Genomic DNA, 21,876 nt, shown 5'->3' with positions numbered 1-21,876 from the left:
TTTCACGGCATGCATATGCATGCGGGCCGACCGGTCGGCATGGGCACGTTCAAACATATTGACGGACTGATCGTGTCAAATACTTTTCATGAAGGAAGCTTTCGCTCGGCACTGTCGTTACAATCCTCGTCCCGATGATATCTTCATCGTCACGTGTCCTAAGGGTGACACCACTTGGATGCAATGTGTTGTACTGAGCATCCTCAATGGAGGGCGCCTACCCGAAACCACCACCGACTTCTTACTCGCCTCACCATTCCTGGACCTCATGGGTGCCGAAGCAGCTCAGATAAAAAAGATCGAGACCAGGTGTCTTGAAAACTCACCTACCGAAGCACAAGGCACCATGTTCCAAGCTGGCTAAGTACATATACGTTGCACGGAACCCTTACGACATCTGCGTATCCTTGTACTACCACCGAAAGAGTTTGCTTCGAAGCTGCGGTAAACACCTTTCGTTTCAAACTTGTCACGAAGATTTCATCTCAGGACGTCTAAGTTACTGTGATTATTTTGATCATCTGGCTCCCAGGTACAACTGTCGTGTAGACTCGAACGTTTTATTCAGCACGTACGAGCAGATGAAGGAAAACCCGGTGGCGGTGACACTGAGGATAGCGGACTTCATCGTCGGAGAGTATGGGTGCAAGCTAGGGAAAGATTCAGCTCTGTTCCATGAAGTAGTCGAGGCAACCAGCTTGGAGAACATGAAGGGAAAGTTGGATGTAAGGGCCCCACAGTCAGTCCCAGCACTTCTAAGTTTACCGCCAGACAAGGCGCTGATGTCCATGCGAAGCTATCGCGGGAGTGAGATGATTTCTTGCGATGGAATCCATCAGTACGAGGACGTTGTCCGTAATGGCGCTGTAGGTGACTGGAAGTTTCACTTTACACCAGAGCTGATAATAAAGACAAAAGCGTGGATTTCATAAAAACGAGAGCATCAGGTGTAATGAAGCAATGGGCCAGCAATGATTTGCCTTAGGTTTGCATACACTCAAAGCGAAGCCGAAAATTGAACTCCGCATACTCGACATAAATCTATGATTAGTTTCCACTGTGACTGCGTAGCTTGAGCCGTGGTCCTACATTCAGACAGACATTTAAGAAATTAAGCAGTGTGATCTGGAATAAAGTGCCAATTAAACTTAACATTTTTTTTTCATTTTGATATCGTCAGATTAGCGTTTGATGTCGATTGACTAATCTGACGTGGTTTCGAGATCTGTACAAAATAACCAGACCACAAATCTGGTGGTGGTGCCTGTAGGAGCAATACATGGATGATTGTGGCACGTTTCCACGTGTGTAATGTTCGATGGAGTAGAGAAGCTTCCTCTCGAAAAAAAATACCGCGGAAGTCATTTCAAGATAACTATTGGTGGTAACGCGAAAAGTATTCGAGCAATAGAGACAGAGGGTATTCCTGAAGTGACGTTTATTAAACAAGTGTAGCAGTTTTTCTGAGACTTAGGTTGCTTCAGCTATACGTAGGCCACATACTGTTGGGATGAAAGTGCCCCGAACCGCCAGTCTAGCGGTAACTTAGCATGTTTAGCGGGCTTTTTTCACGCTCGGAAAGATACCTTTAAGTAGCACGTATTGAGCAACAGAAAGCTGTATCGGGAGTTTTTCTTGTTGCTCTACAATTTTCTATTGACACTTTTTATCTAATTATAATGATTCACAAGTTGTATAATTAAACAAGAATAATTATCTAATTAGGCAGAATGCAAGAAATAATCTCTATATCCAAGTAACGGCAAACAACATTACCTTGGTTTGGTCCAGCTACGTAGCATTTGCACATTTGTATGGCCCAAGTTGTCTGAAACATCCAGTATGCTCCAGTTAGCGGGAGCACGTTTCGTGATTTCATCACGGAATATGCTCAAATTTCACTCAGGTTATTAAGTTATGACGAAATAACTTTTTTTCCTGCGCTATAGGAAAGAGCATTCGATCATATAAAGCAGTAGATGTGCACACGCAAGCCGCAAAAATATCAATGTTGACGCCGCACTGCTATTTTAAGAAGTATTCGGAAATGCGTTTTTTTATGGACAATTCGGACTGCAGCTTGCGAAATTATAACTAAAGCATACGATTATAAACACTGATACGGACGCTGTAGCAAAGCAGCCACTCTCTGGAGACCAGGTGTGACGAAGCTTCTACCGCATACTACTAATCGCTTGTGCAAACGGCTGATGGTACTCGTCGTAAACGGCATTGTGACCAAAGTCGCATACAAGTAGGTGGAGAAAAAGCACCGGATTCAAATAAAATCAATGCTTGCGTATGCTTGCGAGGAAGAGCAACTGCAATAGTGCCTTCAACTGCTCGAGGGAGACAGAGCTTTCTTTCTTCGAGAAGCAACAGCGCTTCGTGGCGGGCACGAGCGTTGATCCAAGGCCTCGTCTTCACATTACCGCTCGGCTTGTTTATAATAATCGTGTGCCAGCGGCGCGAGCATCGAGGTCAACAGCGACGACGCCAGTGGACGTCTGCCAAGCACTTATACTCTGGCGGAAACCGCTTTATCGCGCTGTTCGCCGCGCAAGAAGCTGCACTGCTGACGCCTCTGCTTTGGTGAGTATTGGTAGTGTGCTACATTTGTCCTTTTTTACCGCTTTCTGAACAACTGTGGTAGCTTAGTCAGTGCTATGACGCTGCAGTGTTGAGCTCGAGGTCCCGAATCCGATCCGACCCCGACGGCCGCATTCCGATGGGCGAGAAACGCAATAGTGCTCGTTTCCTAAGACAGGTATTAAAAAACCCAAGGTGCTCCAAGTGTATCCTGGGGTCCCCCCTATAGCGTGCCTCATGATCATATCGTGGTTTTAGCCCGTAAAACTCCGCATTTTTATTATAGTATTTTCGTTTTCTAATCTGAAGCGCTTGCACGGGACAACAGAATAGTTTACTCACCCCAAAAGGGACCATAAAAAGCAAAACTCGCACAGTTTAGAGTGATGAAGTACACTTTCTAAACAATATTCGCGCTAACCTTTATTATTACTAGAATTTTATTACTAGACGCAAAAATAAACGCTAAAGCGACATTTTTTTTTTTTTTTGAAGTTCCCACCGAAACTAAGTCACGCCGTCCTCCATAGTACAAGTGTAGAAAGGCCATTGTAGTACCTCAGAAAACACAAATTGGAAGCAAGAAGTCCTCACATTGCGCACGCGTCTCCTGGGGAAATCCCCAGATCTCTTTTCGTAACTCATGGATGATCAAGAATCTCGACCAATTAAGAGAAACTCCTGTGTGCGTGCGTGCGTGTGCGTGCGCGTGCGCGCGCGTGTGTGTGTGTGTGTGTGTGTGTGTGTGTGTGTGTGTGTGTGTGTGTGTGTGTGTGTGTGTGTGTGTGTGTGTGTGTGTGTGTGTGTGTGTGTGTGTGTGTGTGTGTGTGTGTGTGTGTGTGTGTGTGTGTGTGTGTGTGTGTGTGTGTGGTGTGTGTGTGTGTGTGTGTGTGTGTGTGTGTGTGTGTGTGTGTGTGTGTGTGTGTGTGTGTGTGTGTGTGTGTACCTTGGCGTAGCCTTAGGAACCCATACATGCAATCGCTGTTTTAAGGTGCCGACAACACCAAAATTTTGCCGCTGTTCATTACCAAGTTTGTCAAGCAGTCATTTGGATCCGAAAACTGCCTAGAAGCGGCGGAGCATTGCTTTTCTTTTACGATGTGACATGTTTCTGTGCCGGCTCGTGATTTAATAAATTTATTTAAAGTAGTTTTATTGCAATGCGCGAAGAAAATGTGCATCCGCCTTGAATATGCATGTTGCCTATTTCTCTAACATTAGAGCGTCACTTTTTTTCTTTTTAGAATTGTATGTCGCACGAAAAATTAGAGCAACAAATTATAGAGCAAGCACCATGACACGCACGTAGTACCGTTATGTTGCGTTCAAAGTAGGAAGGGCATACAGCACTGTCGTTGCTTTTTCTTTGCACGCAATATCAAGGAAGTTTTTCGAAGCGGGCGTTAAAAAAAAGGTAAATGTATCATGTACAGGCATCACATGTGGTGTAAGTCCTTGAAAGCTGAGACCAATTATTTTTAATTTTACGTTATATCACTATCACGCCACTAACGTTTACCAGCAACCTGGCCTGTTTGGCTAGTCTGTCACCCTTATGCATCCTATACCATTTAATTATTAGACAAATTTCACTTCTCAAGTAATCGTACCCATGCTAAAAGCATTTAGTGCAAAAGCGAATGTAGCTCCTGCATGTATGTCTTGAATAAGCTTGCCTTTGTTTAGCTGGCGGCGGCAAGTAACCTTGCAAAGGTTACTTGCTGCCCACCGCGCTTAGACGCTTGTCTAACCCCACCACGCTTAGACGCTTTTAGTGCTTCGCATTATGTATACGTTCAACTACAGTTGAGCCTGTGAAATATGTCACATTGCACAACTGCTTCAAGAAGACTGATTCGGAAACCAAAAAAAAGCTGGAAAAAAAGCTCGCAGATCCCATGCATTATGGGAATCAATGTAAGCAAATCATTCTGTACGGTTTGCGTTGAGTAACGATAATGGGCGGAGATGTTGACGGTGAACGTTCAAGTTGTTCATCGCTTGGTGCAATACGAGAATTATAAGATGACGTTAAACACTACCGTGCGTAACACCTGCATTTGTGTGCGTAATACACAGAACAAACAGGGAAACGCGTTTGCTTGAGGCATTATTTTGCGCCATTGATCGCAGCTAGCGATAAGTTAGGTTAGCGCAGCCATTGCCTCGCTCGCAGCATCGCATCGTATTAGAAGTGTATTATAAGTGTCGTCAGCTGCTGGACGCCTCTTGCGTAGTGTCCTCTTGACGCTGCGGTGTTTTAGGGCCGCTGTGCGTCTGCACCCCCTGCGTCAGTGGTCCGCGGGGACAGACTCACACGTTGTATACATTTCTCAGAAATTGCTGGAACGTGCCGTCCCTAACCATCAACGCACATTTCTCCAGTTTGTCTCCAACTCATGCCAATTGTGGTAGTCCCGTTTACTTTCATCAATAACGCCCAAAGGAGGTATGCTTTCGGACGTCGCCTTTCCCATCTCCAGAATTCCTCCCATGTATGTGATCTGCCACGAGCTAAGAGCGGTGAAGCTTCTCGCTGACAGATTTAGAATAGGGGCCAACACGTTTCGTGGCCCCATAGACTTAGCGTTGACGCTACTGCGCGTATAGCGTGAGGCGCAAACGGCCTTTGGCGCTCACGCTTCACGGGCAGCCCCTACACTTACGCCAAAAGCTTTACAGGAAAAAACATGGTGCTACCAAGCGAAGCGACGGCCCTCACCTCACACAAAATTAGACGAGATTACGGTTAACTCGTATGCAGTCCGTAAGCTACGAGTGACGTTTTAGGCTGCCGTTTTGTCTTATTTCACTTATGGGACGTAGATTTATCGCTCAGACACCATTGTTTTCGAATTTTCTTTGTCAATTGGAGAGCTCGTAAGGCTAAAATAGAAATGCATCGGCTAAACGAGGAGAGAGGACCAAGGCATCTGGCGAAGGCATACTGCTATGGCCAAATGCGGCCGAAACATGCCGTAGCCGATGACAACACTTTTTCGACGATGCTATTCGACGAAGATGATGCTTCTAAACCCTCCATGTGCGCATTCATATCTCCTACTAATACTATCCGGCCCGATTTCCTGAACTCATCAATATGAGTCACTGCGCCGTTTTTCAGGGCCGTCTAGCGGTGGCGTGTTAAAACGCGTGCGGAGCCTCCGAGATGCGTAGAAACGCTGAGAAGTGTTCCCATGCTTCCCGTGACCGTTTCGGCGCAGCACTAAAGTGTCGGACTGCTGGTCTTACGACTTAAGGCCCGTTTATAGACCGTCGTTTACGGCGCGTGGGCCAGCGTCGTTTGCGGCCGGTCACGCTACGCCGGTTACGCTGCGCCAGCCGAAACGCCATCTCCTCTATACTCCGTCGCGCGCGTCGTTGGCTGTTATCTTCGGAGCATGCGCAGAAGGATCCCAAGCCCACGCGCGCTTTGAACGGCTGTTTGCGACCGTCGGCGAAGCTAGGGCGAAAGGGCGTGGGCGCCTTTATTTCTTCGCGCGAAATGCATTGTGGGTCGGCGCAGTCGACGCGACCAACGCGCGAATGGGTCAGGAGCCAATTCGGCGCCGGTCACGTCGGGGCGCGCCGAAGCCGCCGGTTACGTTGGCTGCGCCAGTGCGCCCGACTATAGAGGAGGTCGTTTTCGCCAACGTGACGTAGCGTGCGCGCGCGCGCGCGCGTTCACGTTAAGTCGGACTGTAAACGGCCCTTTATGACGGTCGCTGTGGTCGAAGGGCTGCGGAATACCTTTCACCACCTGGACTCATTACCTTGCAACAAAAGAACGGTGCACGAGCGTTTTAAGTGCGAAGCACTTTAGGCGCCCGGGCTGTCGGCGTCTAATGTGATGTGTCGTCGTGGTCACGCGCAAAAAAAGAAGATCTCAAAACATGGTCAAAACAAGTGCAGAATTGATCAAAACCGGTTAAAAATAAACTAACATGATTCAGAATGAATTAAAAGACAGGAATAATCAAGCATTAAGCGCAATAATTAGCAGAAACTTGTGAAAATAGCTTCCGAAGCGCCAGTCTGGTAGCAGCGCAGTGCAAGAGAGGGCGCCACCACCCCACAAGCGCTCGATTCCTGCTCACATGTGCAAGAATAACACAAGATTAACATAAGAAAAGCACAAGAGAATCACCGCTTCGCACTTTCCCAGGTTTCACGTCAGTGGAGCTGCATTAGCGCTGGATTTGAACTACGCAAGCGCAGTATTTGAATCCACTGCTTAATGTAGCTCCAAATCTGCTCAAAGCCTGCGCTTGTCTGTAGTTCAAACCAAGGGTGAGTTAACATAAGGGAAACTACGGCACGTCACTGCTTCGCACTTCCCCAGGTCTCACGTCAGTGGAGCTGCATTAGCGCTCGATTTTTCTTTCCTTCTTTATTGGAATGCGCCGACGTGGCCTGTTTACGAACCCGCGATCTCGTGGTCAGCAGCAGAACACCACACAGCTGCTAAGACACCCTGGCGGGTGCAAGAAATGATTCGGGCGGTGGAAGCCGTTCAGTGTTTAACGTTCACAAAGAAATGTAAATTTCTGAAATAATCAGCATCAATGCATATTACGCGGGCGCACCACGTGCCCTCTACTTATCCAGATATTCATCTGCTGCACATGCCATAGGCGATGTTTACGACGAAAGTGTCATTGTTCGCTGAACTGCTGGTGACGCTGTATTGGGGTTTTTATAGCCAGATCCAGCATGTGGGGAGCTTTTGAATCATGGTTAAAACCTTCAGTTTTTGCACAGTTGGCAGCTTGGCTTCCAAGACAGCATATTTACAACTGCTCTTCAGCTCTAACGAATACAGACAAATATTGCCCATACGTACGTGCGTTGTGAATCACTTCCGTCGTCGTATAGGCATCTTTACGAAATCGCATTCGGATCTTCGGCCTAAACGTTATCCACAGAGCGCCTTTGCAATTATTTCTTGAGATAAAGGAAGAACATCCGATGTGACTACTCTTCGTATTTCAGTGAACACTGTGTTTACCAACACAAAAAAGCAAGGATTGTCCGTTTGTTACCTGTTCTCACCATAAAATTCTTATTGTCGGACTTCTTTGAATTTCAGACAATGGCGGCGGAAGTGTTCCGGACCATTGAAGGCATCTTTCTAGCCAAGCACTTTCCGGACGATGCGGTACGGTCGACCCTTGCCTACAAGCCACGACCTGGAGATTTGTTCATCGTGAGCTACCCTAAATGTGGCACTACGTGGACACAATATATCGTCTACAACATTCTCACAGATGCCGAGGGACCGAAAGATGACCTCGAGTTGCTGCTGCGTCTTCCTTTCCTGGAAATGCAAGGAGGGGAAGCCGCTGCCTACGCACCAAGACCGGCTGCCTTCAAGACCCACTTACCTTTCGACAAGAACCCGTACTCTCTCGAAGCGAAGTACATCTACATTACGAGGAATCCTTACGACTGCTGCGTGTCGTTTTACTACCACACGCGAAACATGCCGCCTTACCTTTTCGAGCATGGTACTTTCGACGACTTCTTCGAGTTATTTCTTCGAGGCCGAGTCGACTTCGGCGACTACTTCGAGAACGTTCTCTCCTGGTACGCCCATCGCAACGACCCCAACGTGTTGTTTTTGACTTACGAGGAGCTCAAACGAGACACCGTGTCTGGAGTGCTGAGGATCGCGGCTTTCATTGGCGAAGAAAAGCATAGTAAGATTAAAGAAAACCCGGAACTTCTCAGTAAAATTCTCGACAGATGTAGCTTGCAACACATGAAAAAAGACGTCAACGATGGGGGTGAGACGCTGGAATCTGAATTGAAAAATTTGCCTCAGCTCAAAACACTGAAGCCGGAGCTCCTCAGAGGGGTTCAAAATTTTATTGAATTTACAAAGAAACCAATGACAGGTGAATTCATCCGGAAGGGGCAGGTGGGAGACTGGAAAAATCATTTCTCATCCGAACAGATCCGACGAATGAAGGAGAAGATTGCCGAGGCCACGAAAGGATCGGACCTGATGAGCTTGTGGAAAGACGTGGATATTCCCCGAATGAACCCCAACTGAGAAGAGCTGCATGTACTCTGAAAGTAACCGTCGAGGTCAGAATTGCAGGAATAACTTTCCGTTCTTGCTTTTGTTGGGCAGAACTACTGTAGCATGTATATTGTTCAACGTGTATGTTAACGGCTTTTACGAGCATAAGATGCTCTAATCTTTATATACGGGTAGAAATGTTCGGACCATCAGATAAAAATAGGTAGTTTAACCAGCAATGCTAGATGAAAACACACTTGTATAATTATGGCGAAATATGCCGGATGATCTATATTAACCAAAACAATTTTTTTAGTAATTTTACAGATACAGACGCTAGGATGCTCTATTTCCTATTTATCCCTTCAGCGCAAAGCTCAACCGATGGACAAGAAGCTTTCGCAATTCAATTGTTAATTAAATAAATTTAGGTGATTTTCTTTTTACTTAGGTGCTTTAGCCCCAAATATCTAAGCAGGACTGGCCTCGCGTGAAGAAAACCAAATAAACAATTTAAAAACGGCATTGTTGGTATCATCATCAGCATCAGCCTATATTTATGCCCACTGCAGGACGAAGGCCTCTCCCTGCGATCTCCAATTACCCCTGTCTTGCGATAGCTGATTCCAACTTGCGCCTCCGAATTTCCTAACTTCAACACTCCACCTAGTTTCCTGCCGTCCTCGACTACGCTTCCCTTCTCTCTGTATCGATTCTGTAACTCTAATGGTCCATCGGTTATCCATTCTACGCATTACATGACCTGCCCATGTAATGTAACGCTAAGAGACAGTAAGAGAGCGGTGTGGATCAGAGAACAAACAGGGATAGTCGATATTCCAGTTGACATTGTTGGTAAATTAATCCAAAACATTCATTTTTGGCAGCTTAAGTTACGAGACTCGGCGCACAATAAGGACCGGAAGCACTCCCCAAGCAGTACTCTCGCCTTGTTCGGTTTATTTCCGTCAAAAGGTTCAGCGTCTGTGTCTTGTTATGTCGCGAGGCTGATATGTTGTTTCCCAACCGCCGTTTGCGGAGCTAGTGCGCGATGACGCATTGAAAAAAACCGCAGTTTCGCCGGAAAGGCGTAGGATCTATTTCGATAGCAAATTCGTGGACAGCCATATGAAGTAACGATACTATTGTTATCGACCGCATAAACTTGCAAACATACGCATACTAACTAAATGAACAAGCATCGTATCACGTGCGCACAAGCAAAGATGAACACATCTCACTCGATAACCGCAGAAACTCGCTGTCAAAACGCTGGAGTGAGCAAGTGCAGCCGCAGCAGCTACCGAATTGACATTCGTGCTGCGTCTCGCATCAACGCGAACTGAGCCGCGCAAACACAGCGCGCGTTGAAGTGTGGCCCGACAAAGATTGGTTTCAAGATACAGCGGCCCGGGCGAGCGCGCGCGGCCGCCGGAGCCGCCCTATGTAGAACGCCCCCTCCACTCCCCCCAAAACATTGCGGCCAGGCGGTGGGCGCAGCCGCCCGGAGTAGAATACCCCCCTCCCGTCCTTCTCCCTATCTTCCTCCCGAAGCGTTGCCCGTGACGAAACGGTGCACGTGACCGAGCTTTGCGCGCCACATCCTCTGCTACAGAGGTCTTTCAGGTCATCATCATCATTTATTGGACCCTTAAAGGCCACTTGAGGGTCATTACATAAGGGGGAGGGGTGTACAGCAGTAAAAAACAGCAGAAAGCATAATCAGCGTGAACCGTAGTGACAATTTCCGTGGGAGGGATATCACGGAAAACGTATCTACACAGAACACTCGAAAAGTAACATACTTATTGCGTAAGTGCTTAACAAGTAACAATAATTATAAACATGCATAAACGTCAGATAGACATATATAAAAGGGGTGCAGATGCGTGGGCGAAGTATTCACGTGGTTATGAGCAAAAAATGGTTTGTTATTAGTTGTTTAAACTTTACCTTGCCACGCTCTGCAACGATTGATTAAGGTAAGTTGTTCCATTCCTCTATGGTTACAGAAAGACATGATTTTTTAAATGGGGTGGTTCTACCAAAATGTCGTTGGATGCTCGTAGAGTTGAATAGGCAGCGTGAATAGTGGGCGGGAGGTAGTAGTTAGGAGCCATGCAAGTTCGGGAAGCAGTTATACAATTTATGAAATAATCAGAGTCGAGAGAGTTTGCGTCTGACGTCTAGAGATTGCAGTTCGAGCGACTCCCTACTACTTTTAATGCTCTAATGGCAGTTGTAGTTGGACGTTATGAGGCGAGCAGCGTGATTTTGCATGGTTTCCAGTCGTTTAATTAGGGATTTTTGATGACGATTTCAAATGGGTGTCGCATATTCAAGTTTAGTGCGAACGAAAGTTACATACGCTATTTGGTGGATTGAGGGTGGGCACAGAGACAACGCTAATATATATATATATATATATAACAAAGTTTTGTCACAAGTTGAGTAATGTGTTCAGACCACGTTCTTCTTTTCTTCTTTCTGGGGTTTTACGTGCCAAACCCAGTTCTGATTATGAGGCACGCCGTAGTGGAGGGCTGTAAAGTAATTTTGACCCCCTGGGGTTCTTTAACGTGCACTACAACGCAAGCACACGGGCGTTTTTGCATTTCGCCTCCATCGAAATGCGGCCGCCGCGGCCGGGATTCGATCCCGCGACCTCGTGCTCAGCAGCGCAACGCCTTAGCTGACTAAGCCACCGCGGCGGGTGTTCAGACCACGTTAAGTTGCTACTGATTAGGATGTCAAGGTACTTGTTTGTGTCTACATATATTAGGTTCGTTGAATTGAATGAGTTAGACTACTTTCGTGTGTTCAGAGTTCGACTACTTGCGGGATAATCGCATAACTTTACATTTAGAAGCATTAGTCTGCATTAACCAGCGCGAGCACCAGTTTTATATCAAACAGAGATCGTTTTGCAGTAGTTTGTGGTCTTGAGTGGTGGTTATGTGGTGGTACAGGATAATCAGTGAATAGTCGAATAGGTGATCGAATTCCCGAGGGTAAGTCGCTTCCCTAAATTAAAACGAGGGCCAAGCACTGATCCCTGAGGGAATCCAAAATTTACGGGAGTCATAGCTGAGTGATGATCACCGATCACTATGAACTTAAACGATCACATTGAATCCCTGAGGGGTTTAGGGGATCAAGATTGAGACAACAGAGTTTATTTAAAAGGCGTTTGTGGGCAACGTGGTCGAAAGCTTTAGAGAAATCTACATATATGACGTCAGTTTTAAACAAGGGGTCTTAGTTTGATTGGAGGTCGGTGATGAATTCGAAAAACGGAGTCTGGCAAGGTTGGAAGCCGTGTTAGTTCTTAAAGCAGAAACGATTATTTTCAAGGTGACTGGCAACATGCAAGTAAATAATGTGCTCGAGAATTTTGCAGGCAATGCATGTAAGAGAAATAGGGCGGTAATTTAATGGGTTACAACGTTTACGCAATTTTAATACTGATGTTAGCTTGGCTGGTTTCGAGTCTTCTGGCATCCTGCCTTCCATGACTGGGCGAACCTGTGCCCACAAAAGCAAGCTACACTCAAAGCGCAACGAAAGCGGCGAACACAGTCGGCGGTCGTCGAAAATCTGATCAGCGGCGAAACGCGTCGGCTTTTATACCTGAGTCATCGAAGGTTCCAGATTAATCCCTGATGCTTGCATGTCTTCCAGAAAGTTCTAGACAATTCGCGTTGGTCACACAATCAGATAACATAAGCGTCTGTGAAAACAGGCAACGGAAAGAAGCATCGATAAGGTTCTAGAAACCTCCGACACAGGCGCGTCCTGCGCCGAGCGATAGCGTTTAACATTTGTTAGCCGGTGGAAAGCGGCCACCGGTGAAAGCTAAACATGTATACGTGTCAATATGATGCCCAATATGTTGCTTATTCTGACACCAGTGGATTTTAGTATTTTTGCCGGCATGTTATCAGTTCCGGGGGGCTCGATATATTTAGTTGGTTTATAAATCTCAGGATTCCCTCAGTGGTTACTGTAATGGGTGGCATCGGGGGAAAGGTATGTCTAGGTAAAAGAGGAGAATTGTCAGTTGTTGTATTTGTAAAAAACCGAGGAAAAATAGGAGTTTATTAAGGCAGAACCTTGCTGAAGCGGTACTCGTGAGCCGTCAGGGTTTGTCAGTGAAATAGCATGCGATGAATTCTTTGCGTTTATGATATTCCAAAACTTTTTAGGCTTATCTCAGATAATCTTGAGTAGATCCTGACGATAATACTTTATTTAGTTGTTTTTTTTTTCAGCATACTGGGATATTCTCTAAGGCAAGTGAAATATAGATTCCATTTTATTGCGGAGGTGTCGTTTTTCGCTAAGCGGAAGATCACTCTCGGTCTAGAATTAAATCACTCTCGGTCTAAAACAAGGAAAAACACTCAAGTCATCGGAAGTCTTAGTCACTCGGGTGGCGGCACGTTGACAGTACGCATTAGCACTTGCATTGGCGGCGGTAGCCGTATAGCTGGCAGTGGCAGACCAGGGACGCGGACGCACGTTAGAGCCAACCCCGGATGTCAGAGTCCGAGGCTGTCGGAGTCGAAGGCCGTCCATGTACGACCGCTTCAGCAGAGGGAAGCCGCAACCGCAGCAGATGCAGCAGGAATAGCCAAGCTCTACGCTCGGCGGATCTCTGCAGGGACAGCTGGGGTCGTCGTGCTTCTGTTTAGGCTCTCGGATTCGGGTCTAGACCCCGATGACACCAACGTCTACACCAGTGATCTTCGAGCGCCCCCCTTTCCGAGTAATCTCTTCTCTCAGTTTTCCAGACGGTCCTTCACTCGCCACGTTCCGTGCCAACCCCTGATTGGTTGACGTTCTTTCTCCCTCGTCGGATCACTCGTGCCACCTCCCGCCAACATCGTCTTCTTTGTCAGCCACTCAATAGTGTTTGGAGCTGCCGCTATTCTGCAACATTTTGGCGCCGCATTTTCACCAGTGGCGACTTTATCACGATGTATCAGTATCACGACGCTCTCCACTTACTCATTACAGTCTTAAAGAAAGTAAATTCACGCAAAACAAGATGGCAATCATTGCTGTGGGGTAAAAATACGCCCCTGGAGGTTCAGTCGCGCATTCTGGCAGGACCCACATGTCGACGAATGTCACCAACGCACGGTAATGAGAATTTGTTCACTTCTGTGTAGGTGTCTTCAATTTTGTTTTCCGACTTCATTTCTCGGCTACTGTTCCTCTTGTCTAACCAGGCTCCCCCTTTCTCAGTGACCACCAGTCGAGATATTGATTCAGAGAATTCGCAAAGAAACCTTACATACCTGGTTGCACGTCTTCCGTTTCCGAAGTTGTATATTTTTGCACGCACCCAGTGGGTACATGCCCAGTTTCACATACACAATGACCCAATTTGTCTGTTCGGGTATGTACCCAGTGGCTCAAGTTCGCGTGAAAGATTTTAAGGCGAAAGCCTTGTACGTCTCATGGTGAGGCCTCCGTTTCAAGGCCGTTTCAAAACCGCGTCGTCGACCCGAAATCGTACTCTTAGGATGAGACGCGATAATGCGCACAAAAGCGCGATAAATGGTGGGAAAAAATGATTAAGCAGGTGAACTGAATTCATACTGCGCATAACGAGAGGTGAATGAGGTGAATTAAGAGGGAATAGATGGTAAATTAAAGGGGCTTAGAGGGGTGATAGGAGTCAAACAAAAGGTAATGATGAGATAGAGTGAGCTAAGATAATGAATAGTAAATGAGAGTGAAATAACATTAAATATAGCTGAATCAAGCCGTGATAGGGTGAATCGAGAGTCATGGAAATGTGGAGTAATAGAGCAAGGCAAGAATGATGGAAGTAAAGTCGAGATGATAGAGTGAATGAAGGTCAACAAAGCAGTGATAGGGAGAATCAAGAGTAAACGGTCACTGTGACATCAGTCAAACATTACTAAGCTGAATAAGAATAACGATATGGCCGAGTTGGTTTTAGCTCATGGTGTAACTTACCTTTCTTTCCGCACTTCAGTGGTTCGCGCTGCAGAAATTACATTATTACTGAGCGGCTTAGCAAAGTATTTTCACTAAAAGACACAGGGTACTCTCACGCAGCTATCGCACCGTTCTTGGTGTGACAAGGCAACTCTTTTGAAAATATCAGTTCAATCAGAATAGCGGTGTGCCGTTTGCCTCATGGAATATAAAAGTCTGCGGTGTGACATTGCAATTATGTATTTTAATTTATAGGTAAGTAGAGGAACTAGTTACTTCCTTTCTCTTTTACCACTCAACCAGTTCCATGCAACAGTATAAGTTTCAGTCCCAAGTCACATTCTGACGGGCTGCGTGCTACTTGGCACACACTCTGCTCGGTTATTTACAGTTATGAAGATATTATTCAGTGTTATTAGTGCTTCTGTACAGTGCAGTGGATTTTAGGGTGGCTGATTTCTGTATCTTCTACTACTGTGGTTCTCTCGCCTTCCCAGTATAAGAAAGTGCTTTGTTAATAGTTGGCCTTGTGGTTGCAAGTGAGACCATGAGTTCGTAAAGTGACAACCCGGATGTCGCCATAGGCCGCACAACATTTATGTGACGACGAGCACGTTCATCAGCTGTGTAAGGTAGGAGAAGCAACCGAAAATAGGCCCCAGATCCAGCCGAGTGCTTGTCACCTTCTCCCTAGAGTCTACCACGTTTTATATTTGTCGTGTATGTGTTAAGGATCACGCATATCGTGCGTGAGCACAATGCATATGTTTGCTTGCGAATTCACACTGCCTATCATTTATCATATTCCTAGCAGTGCACGGTTCAGTGCAAGTTATGAAGCTGCGAGTTCAACAAAGCTCAGTTCTATAGGCAGCGCAGAGGACTGTTTGGGCGAACATGGGCGTGGCAGTAGGGTCGACACCGGAGCGACCCGTCTATTGTGTGGACCAGGGATCGTATTATTTATTGACCACTACCCAGGATATCACTTCACGTGCACGTCTATTGGCTAAACTGGTGGACAAAATGCTCATCGATCCATATATAGGGGCGTCACGTGATACCGTATCGTTATGCAACATTAAGGACATGTGCCAGATGCCAGATGGGGACGTAGTTAAACCAAAATTAATATCATGGAGAATAACGCGAACATATCCCTGATTGGCTGCTCCGTACTTGGTAAAACGAGAATAGCACTAATGATAAGAGAAATTAAAATTTCCTAAAGCAAAGAAGCTATTATCTGTCACTACTTATGTGAGCACTGCCACACACATACTGCGATTTTTAACAACCATGGTCGAGTAAGCTACTTCTTTAAAGGTAACGCTCACACAAAGGAACTAAGCTTTCGTGAGCGCTTGTTCCGTTTGTGGAAACATTAGCCAGAGACATCTCTTTTTTCCATTGACTACTGTTGATCCTTGCGATTTTCAGTCTTCCTGTGAGCTTCTGTCTGGCCTGGAAAGTTAGTGAAAAAGTCACGTATTCGCACACGGTGACACAACATAACACAGGGAGGCATGCATCGTCGCACAGTGTATAGCGTTACACCGTCGCAGTCTGTCACACTGACAGTGCGTACACAGTAAGTTAACGTACATAATCGCGAATGATATATCTGCTGGTAATGGGGTCATTTTTAGCCAGCCCCAATTCAGGCTGAACAATGATATAAAATAATTAGCAACCTGTTCAATGTCATCTGAAAACCAGCAACGAGAACATTCTGAAGGCTAAGAAACCGCTAACATGAGTCACTCACGAGCCCAATATCCGATGTCTGCATCTATTTAAATGCCTTCTATTTGCGTACTTATTTCCTAAGACGTTCTCTTGGTGGAGGACGCAATCGGATGGTGCATTGACGTTCAGTTGCCAACAAGACAATGAGGAGGAACGGTGCATATTTTATACAAGACAAGGCACCCGAGCCTTTCATTGAGTAGGATGGCGCCATTCGATTTTACAGTCTATTTATATCTACAACTGTTACTGCATTTTATTTTATTTATTTTTTATTTTACTCAATGCTGCTGGCCGCCTTTTGGTAGCCAAGGCAGGAGTGGATACATGCGATTAACAAGCTCTTGGTCCATCAGGAGAAAAACAAGAATAACAATTACATCAGAAAAAAAATGCATAGGCGCACAGTAAAGTTTTGTGCAGCAAATCAGGAATAAACAAAGCAAGACATAGACGCGTTACATTCAAATCCGAAGATAATGCAACCAAAGCGTACCAGTGAAAAATAAAACTGAGCACACAAAACTTACTGACTAGAACTGATTGCCGAAAAAAAATGCATCGGGTGATGTTAAGGTGGCCACGTCGTAAGGCAACTTGTTCCAGTCTGCTATCGTTCTTGGAAAGAAGGACAGCTTGTATGCATTGGTTCTGCATTGAGGCACTACAATAGTTTTATCGTGTTTGTGCCGAGTTTGTCGTGTTGTGTTGTACTGCATATAAGTATGGAATTCTATTTTGGTACGATTATTAATGATGTCAAATAACATGCTCAAACGGTGCATTTTTCGACGAGATTCCAAGGTGGGAAGACCGCAGCGACTAAGATCAGAGATCGATACCTGTCTTCCGTAGGCGTGGTATATAAATCGCAGGAACGCGCAGTGGGACCTCACTAGGCAATAGTGGCGGCGCCGCGGTCTTCACACCTGCCAATTCTAGCCACCCTAACCTTGTGTGTGTGAGTCAACTTTAATAAATATCCGGCAAATTGATGGCCTCGGCCTAGGCCGCGCCGGGGGCAGCAGAGAGACCCTTGTAATGATAGAGTAGCCACCCTAACCTTACTCCCGAAATCCTAGAGCATCGTCTTCCTTATCCTCTACCTGGCGAACACTATTATCTATATAGCAGCTTTTAAACCTCAATGGCCTATACTAAAATCTGTTGCCGCCTCGTCTACTTGGAGCTGAAGAGAATAGCACTTTATTACCCCTGATCACATCATATCATCATGAGGGGTCAACAATTTTTTACTTGGGCCGAGCCACCTTGTCATGGCTATTTTGCGACATTCTGGTTCTTTTGCATACAGAGATCAAACGGTGTTTGCTTTTCCTTGTAGATATGGTGGTAGGCATTCTGTCATATCGCATCTTTAATGAATCAGATTCCCGGGCGATATTGTTAGCAGTCACTGTTCTGTGTTTTAATCATATAAATGAAACATATGAGTGAAAAAAAGTCCATTCGGTACAGTTCGATGGAAAAGTAATAAGCTGCTGAGGATGAAACACGTTGAATCATTTTTGACTAAATAACGCAATGGGAAACATTACCGACATTGTCAAACTTTCACCTGTATCAATTTATTTTCAAGCACCTAGCCTCAGTAAGTTGTGCACGCCCTTTCGTGTATTTCAAACAAAATTTAAGTTTTTTTCCCCCTCAGTTCCAGCCAACCTGTACAGATGCTCGTTTATATTGCATTATTGTTATGCAGTAATTCGTCCGAGCATCTAGCAACAACAGTGACAGTTTGAACGCTAACCTTGTAGTTTCTGGCTAAACATGTGCGTTGTGTTTGCAGTTTTGGGGAGTACTTAAAGTTCTGCCCCCTAAAATCACATTTTTACACACTATTAGGTCTCTCTGGTCTCCTACCAGTATTCGCAATCCCGTCTTCAGCGAATTTTCCTTTGTAACCCTCTATTAAATCATCATCATCATCATCATTTTTCTCGTTAGGCATAGACGCGTTCGAAACGAGAAGCGATCTCGAAAATTCCTCAAGGTTATCCAAAATACTCTGTCGTCGAAGCAGCCTGAGACAAAGAGAAAACCGTTTACACAGTGATTTCCTACGAATCATAGAGTAAGTATACTGACTCTAGAGGAAAAGCTGGGCGAGTTATCTCCATCGCCATCAGAGCCAAACACCCAGACGCGCGAGTCGCCTCCGGTGTTCCGCCTCGTCAAACACCCAGACGCGCGAGTCGCCGCCTCGCGCGAGTCGTGTTCCGCCTCGTCCCCTCCCAGAGTTGGGGCTCTCTCGAGCCGATCGGACCTTTCTCCTCCGATTTCCTGTTGGTTGCGCCAAAACGGCACAGCGAGCTGCTCAGCTATCCGGAACCAGCAGTTCTGTCTGTCTCAGCTGCAACGATGGCTCAGATGTGGAGCTAAAGGTATGCACAGTGTACGGGCAGCGCGCAGCAGACGACACGCCGGGATGACATCACGGCGCATGCGCAGTAGCGTGCAGCTCGTGGGAGCTCAGCCGAGCCGACGCCAGAGGCGCCTGCTGCAATCACGGACACCGCGAGCGTTCGGCGCTAATGCGGGGAAACGGAGAAGCGCGGATAGCGTCGGCAGCCCCGCTGCGCTTTGCCTCGTTGGTGCTGCTACAATTTGTTTCTCTCTCTTCTCTCGCTCTCATTTTTTTCTTTCTCTCTCCCGAGCATAGCGCGCGACGCTCCGCGAGGTGGATTGCTAGGCAATTACGCAGTGGCAGGTGGCACACATTAAGGCAGGCTTACATTAAGGGATCCCGCAAGATCGCGATCGCAAATGACCGTGTAGCAGCACTCGATCCGGATCAAGCCAAATCCGAATCAGCCCCAATCGCGAACAGAAGTGCACGTGTGACACAGGTATCGAGAAAGCAAGCCTCGCACAAGTCTACCCATGGCTTAGCTTAACCACGCCTGAGTTTTGTAGCCCGTGAACAATGAAAAAAGCTCTGTTCGTGCAATTTTGCACGTTCAGCACACTTAAAAGCAATCCATGGCATAAAACAAAACAATAGCAGAGTTCTTCGATGATGCGGGTATCCAGAAAACTTACCCAAAACTCGTTAAAGCCCTTGCGAATGCCTCGCTGAAGCCACTCGACGGCCAACTGGTATGGTGGCGACTGCACCGAGACGCGGAAAAAATAAAAAGACAGGGAGGAGCGCGCGAAAAATACCACGTAATGGCACTCAACCAATTGAGAGACGCAGACCTTCTCTCCTGCCGCCTTTCATGCTCCTTGCCGCAGCTGCGGCGGCATTAGGGGAGCTGGATAGCGCATCGAGCGCCATCAACTGAGCCCACCGGAAGTAAGTTCCCTTGTCCCGGAACCCCGGCAATTTGATACTTTCTAGCGATACTTCGCCTGCATGGCAGCTCGGCACCTTTTTTTTTTTTCTTCCCCTAAGATAGCTAGCTGCTCATTGCGGCGTAAACTACCCAAGAAGGCGGGAGATGTCTTTTGGATAGACATCAAAAATTGGTCATTACCGGTAAGTACCGGCAGCGTCGCTAACATGAGAGGCGCGCGCAGGAAACACTGACGATTGACAAAACGCGTTATGAAAGAAAAAAAAAAACACTTCGCATAGAGGTTCTGCTTATCATAATAGCCCTTACCAGACATAAAGCGACAACCGCACCCCCTAAAACGCGGTAAACCACGAGGAAAAATTGTTACGGCCGCAATATTATCTGACCAAGCACACTAGTAAGTGAAGCATGTGCCATAGTTCCGGAACAAGCAGCTGCACGATGCCGCATTTCCGATGGCTCGGCGAGCGGCGGTGTTGCTATTTTTTTTTTTTTTTCAGGGGGCCTAGATTGGCCACACTGCGCGATCCCCCTATAGGGAGATATTTTCTCTTCTGTTCTGGTTCTTACGTTTGAAAGAGAGAAAATAAAAAATAAAACAGAAGCTAAAGCATTGCAGTTGATGACGTGTACTGTCGCACAGTTTGCCAAAGCCATAAGTGCTATCGGCTTGAAATTGAAACGCGAACAGCTGGGTGCGTGGCGCAGTTTACACCGCCGTCATCAGTGTTCGATCATGCTGCTTGTGTGCCACATGCAGCTGCGATGGTGGCCGGCGTGGGCGTGCCTAGCGTGTTTGGCGCTTTGACTCTCAAACAAACGAGCGCCCTGCGGCCAAACCGGATGTGCGCGCCTGTCAGTGGCGATGACTGGACTCATGTTTGGGCCACGGGCTCCACTTTAAATGTTTCATTTGACGCTGATAGTACATCCTCATCGTCATGTCCGCACAATTATGTTGTAAAGGTCACACTCTTAATTCAGAATAAGAAGTGCTTGTTGTAGGCAGTTCCGAGGCGGAGACGATGCAAGAGGGTGTCGATGGCGTCGCGGAAGCTGAGGGTCTAGCTAGTGCTTAAAATGTAAGTCAACTAGCAGCATATAGGATTGATTTTTAACAGCGGAGCTGTTTTAGCCGAGCGTTAGTCATTGCGAATAGAAAAAAACAAAAAAAAATTGAAGGACACTTTGTAAATTCCAAAGTGCGTTCGGCGAAAGCCTGTGGCCATTCGACTGACTATGCCATGTCTTTTTTTTTTTGTGCATAACACTTCCAGTGGAATCGGCAAATGCTGTCGCCGAACACACTTTGGAATTTACAGTGTCTTTCAATATTTTTATACAAATATTCACAAAGTGTGGTTTGAAGTAAACGATGGACTGTTTACTCATGCATTCTTTGTGTCGTTGCTTTAATGCCCCATCAATTCCTTATGCTTGGCTGGGTCGACGTCTACGATAGCTGCCATGTGATCACTGAAATGTACTGATATGTCCTCGAGATATATGGTGGTTGGATATCTCTGGAAGACGAGATCAAGACAGCCGCCATGCTGCATGGTGGCTGTTGTCGTCGGTGTGACTAACTGTAATGTTAGTGAACTTGGTAGACCACTGACAAATGCATGTCTGTTCCTAGCGTCTTGGTTGAAATCCCCGACGACCATCAGCTGATGCCTGACGCTTGTTCGGTGAGGGGGAGAGGCCACAGCTGGCACCGTTCCAGGGCACGGATGGACGGACGGTCGGACGCCGCCGCTGTGCCATCACGTGAATGCTGGGAGAGTAAGGGGGAGAGGCCACAGCTGTGCCGGTGGAACTGTTGCTATGCGCTGTTAGGCCATCACGTGATTGCTGAGAGAGTGTGAGGGGGAGAGACCACAGCTGGAACCGTTCCAGGGCCCAGACAGACGGATGGTCGGACGCCGCGAGTATGAGCCATTAAAGGCTTTCGCCTTAAAATATGGGCCGATCCTGGAGGTTGTGCAGAAAAAGTCCAAAGCGCAATGGCACATTCTCCGGTGAACAAGCGAAGCTGAGCCTGGATAAGTCTAGCTAAGCATGGTTGGGACTACTTAATCTTTGTCAGTCATCGATAGCCAATCAAAAATTGAAGGACCCTTTGTAAATTCCAAGGTGTGTTCGGCGAAAGCCTTTGCCCATTCGACTGACTACCGCCGCATGCGCATTCCCTCATTCTTCTTCTGGTGTTTGGTA

The 21,876-nt window shown here is 46.6% G+C and overlaps 1 protein-coding gene across 2 annotated transcripts; it reads left to right on the top strand.

The window, feature by feature from the left end:
• The first annotated feature begins 2,468 nt into the window (after positions 1-2,468).
• On the top strand, positions 2,469-9,153 carry LOC119458223 (sulfotransferase ssu-1). 2 transcript variants are annotated; one of them, XM_037720055.2, is made up of 2 exons: positions 2,469-2,592; positions 7,679-9,153. In XM_037720055.2, the coding sequence occupies exon 2, from the start codon at positions 7,682-7,684 to the stop codon at positions 8,642-8,644; it is 963 nt and encodes a 320-aa protein (XP_037575983.1). In that variant the 5' UTR covers positions 2,469-2,592; positions 7,679-7,681; the 3' UTR covers positions 8,645-9,153. The 2 variants fall into 2 exon arrangements, with proteins under 2 accessions (XP_037575983.1, XP_049526811.1); XM_049670854.1 differs by lacking the exon at positions 2,469-2,592 and adding an exon at positions 4,459-4,506 and having other exon boundaries at positions 7,679-9,152.
• The last annotated feature ends 12,723 nt before the right edge of the window (positions 9,154-21,876 follow it).

This window comes from Dermacentor silvarum, chromosome 7 (genome assembly GCF_013339745.2).
Source record: "Dermacentor silvarum isolate Dsil-2018 chromosome 7, BIME_Dsil_1.4, whole genome shotgun sequence".
Classification (NCBI taxonomy): Eukaryota; Metazoa; Arthropoda; class Arachnida; order Ixodida; family Ixodidae; genus Dermacentor; species Dermacentor silvarum.
Note: the sequence above shows the minus strand (reverse complement) of the source record. Positions and strands in the feature narration are given on the sequence as shown.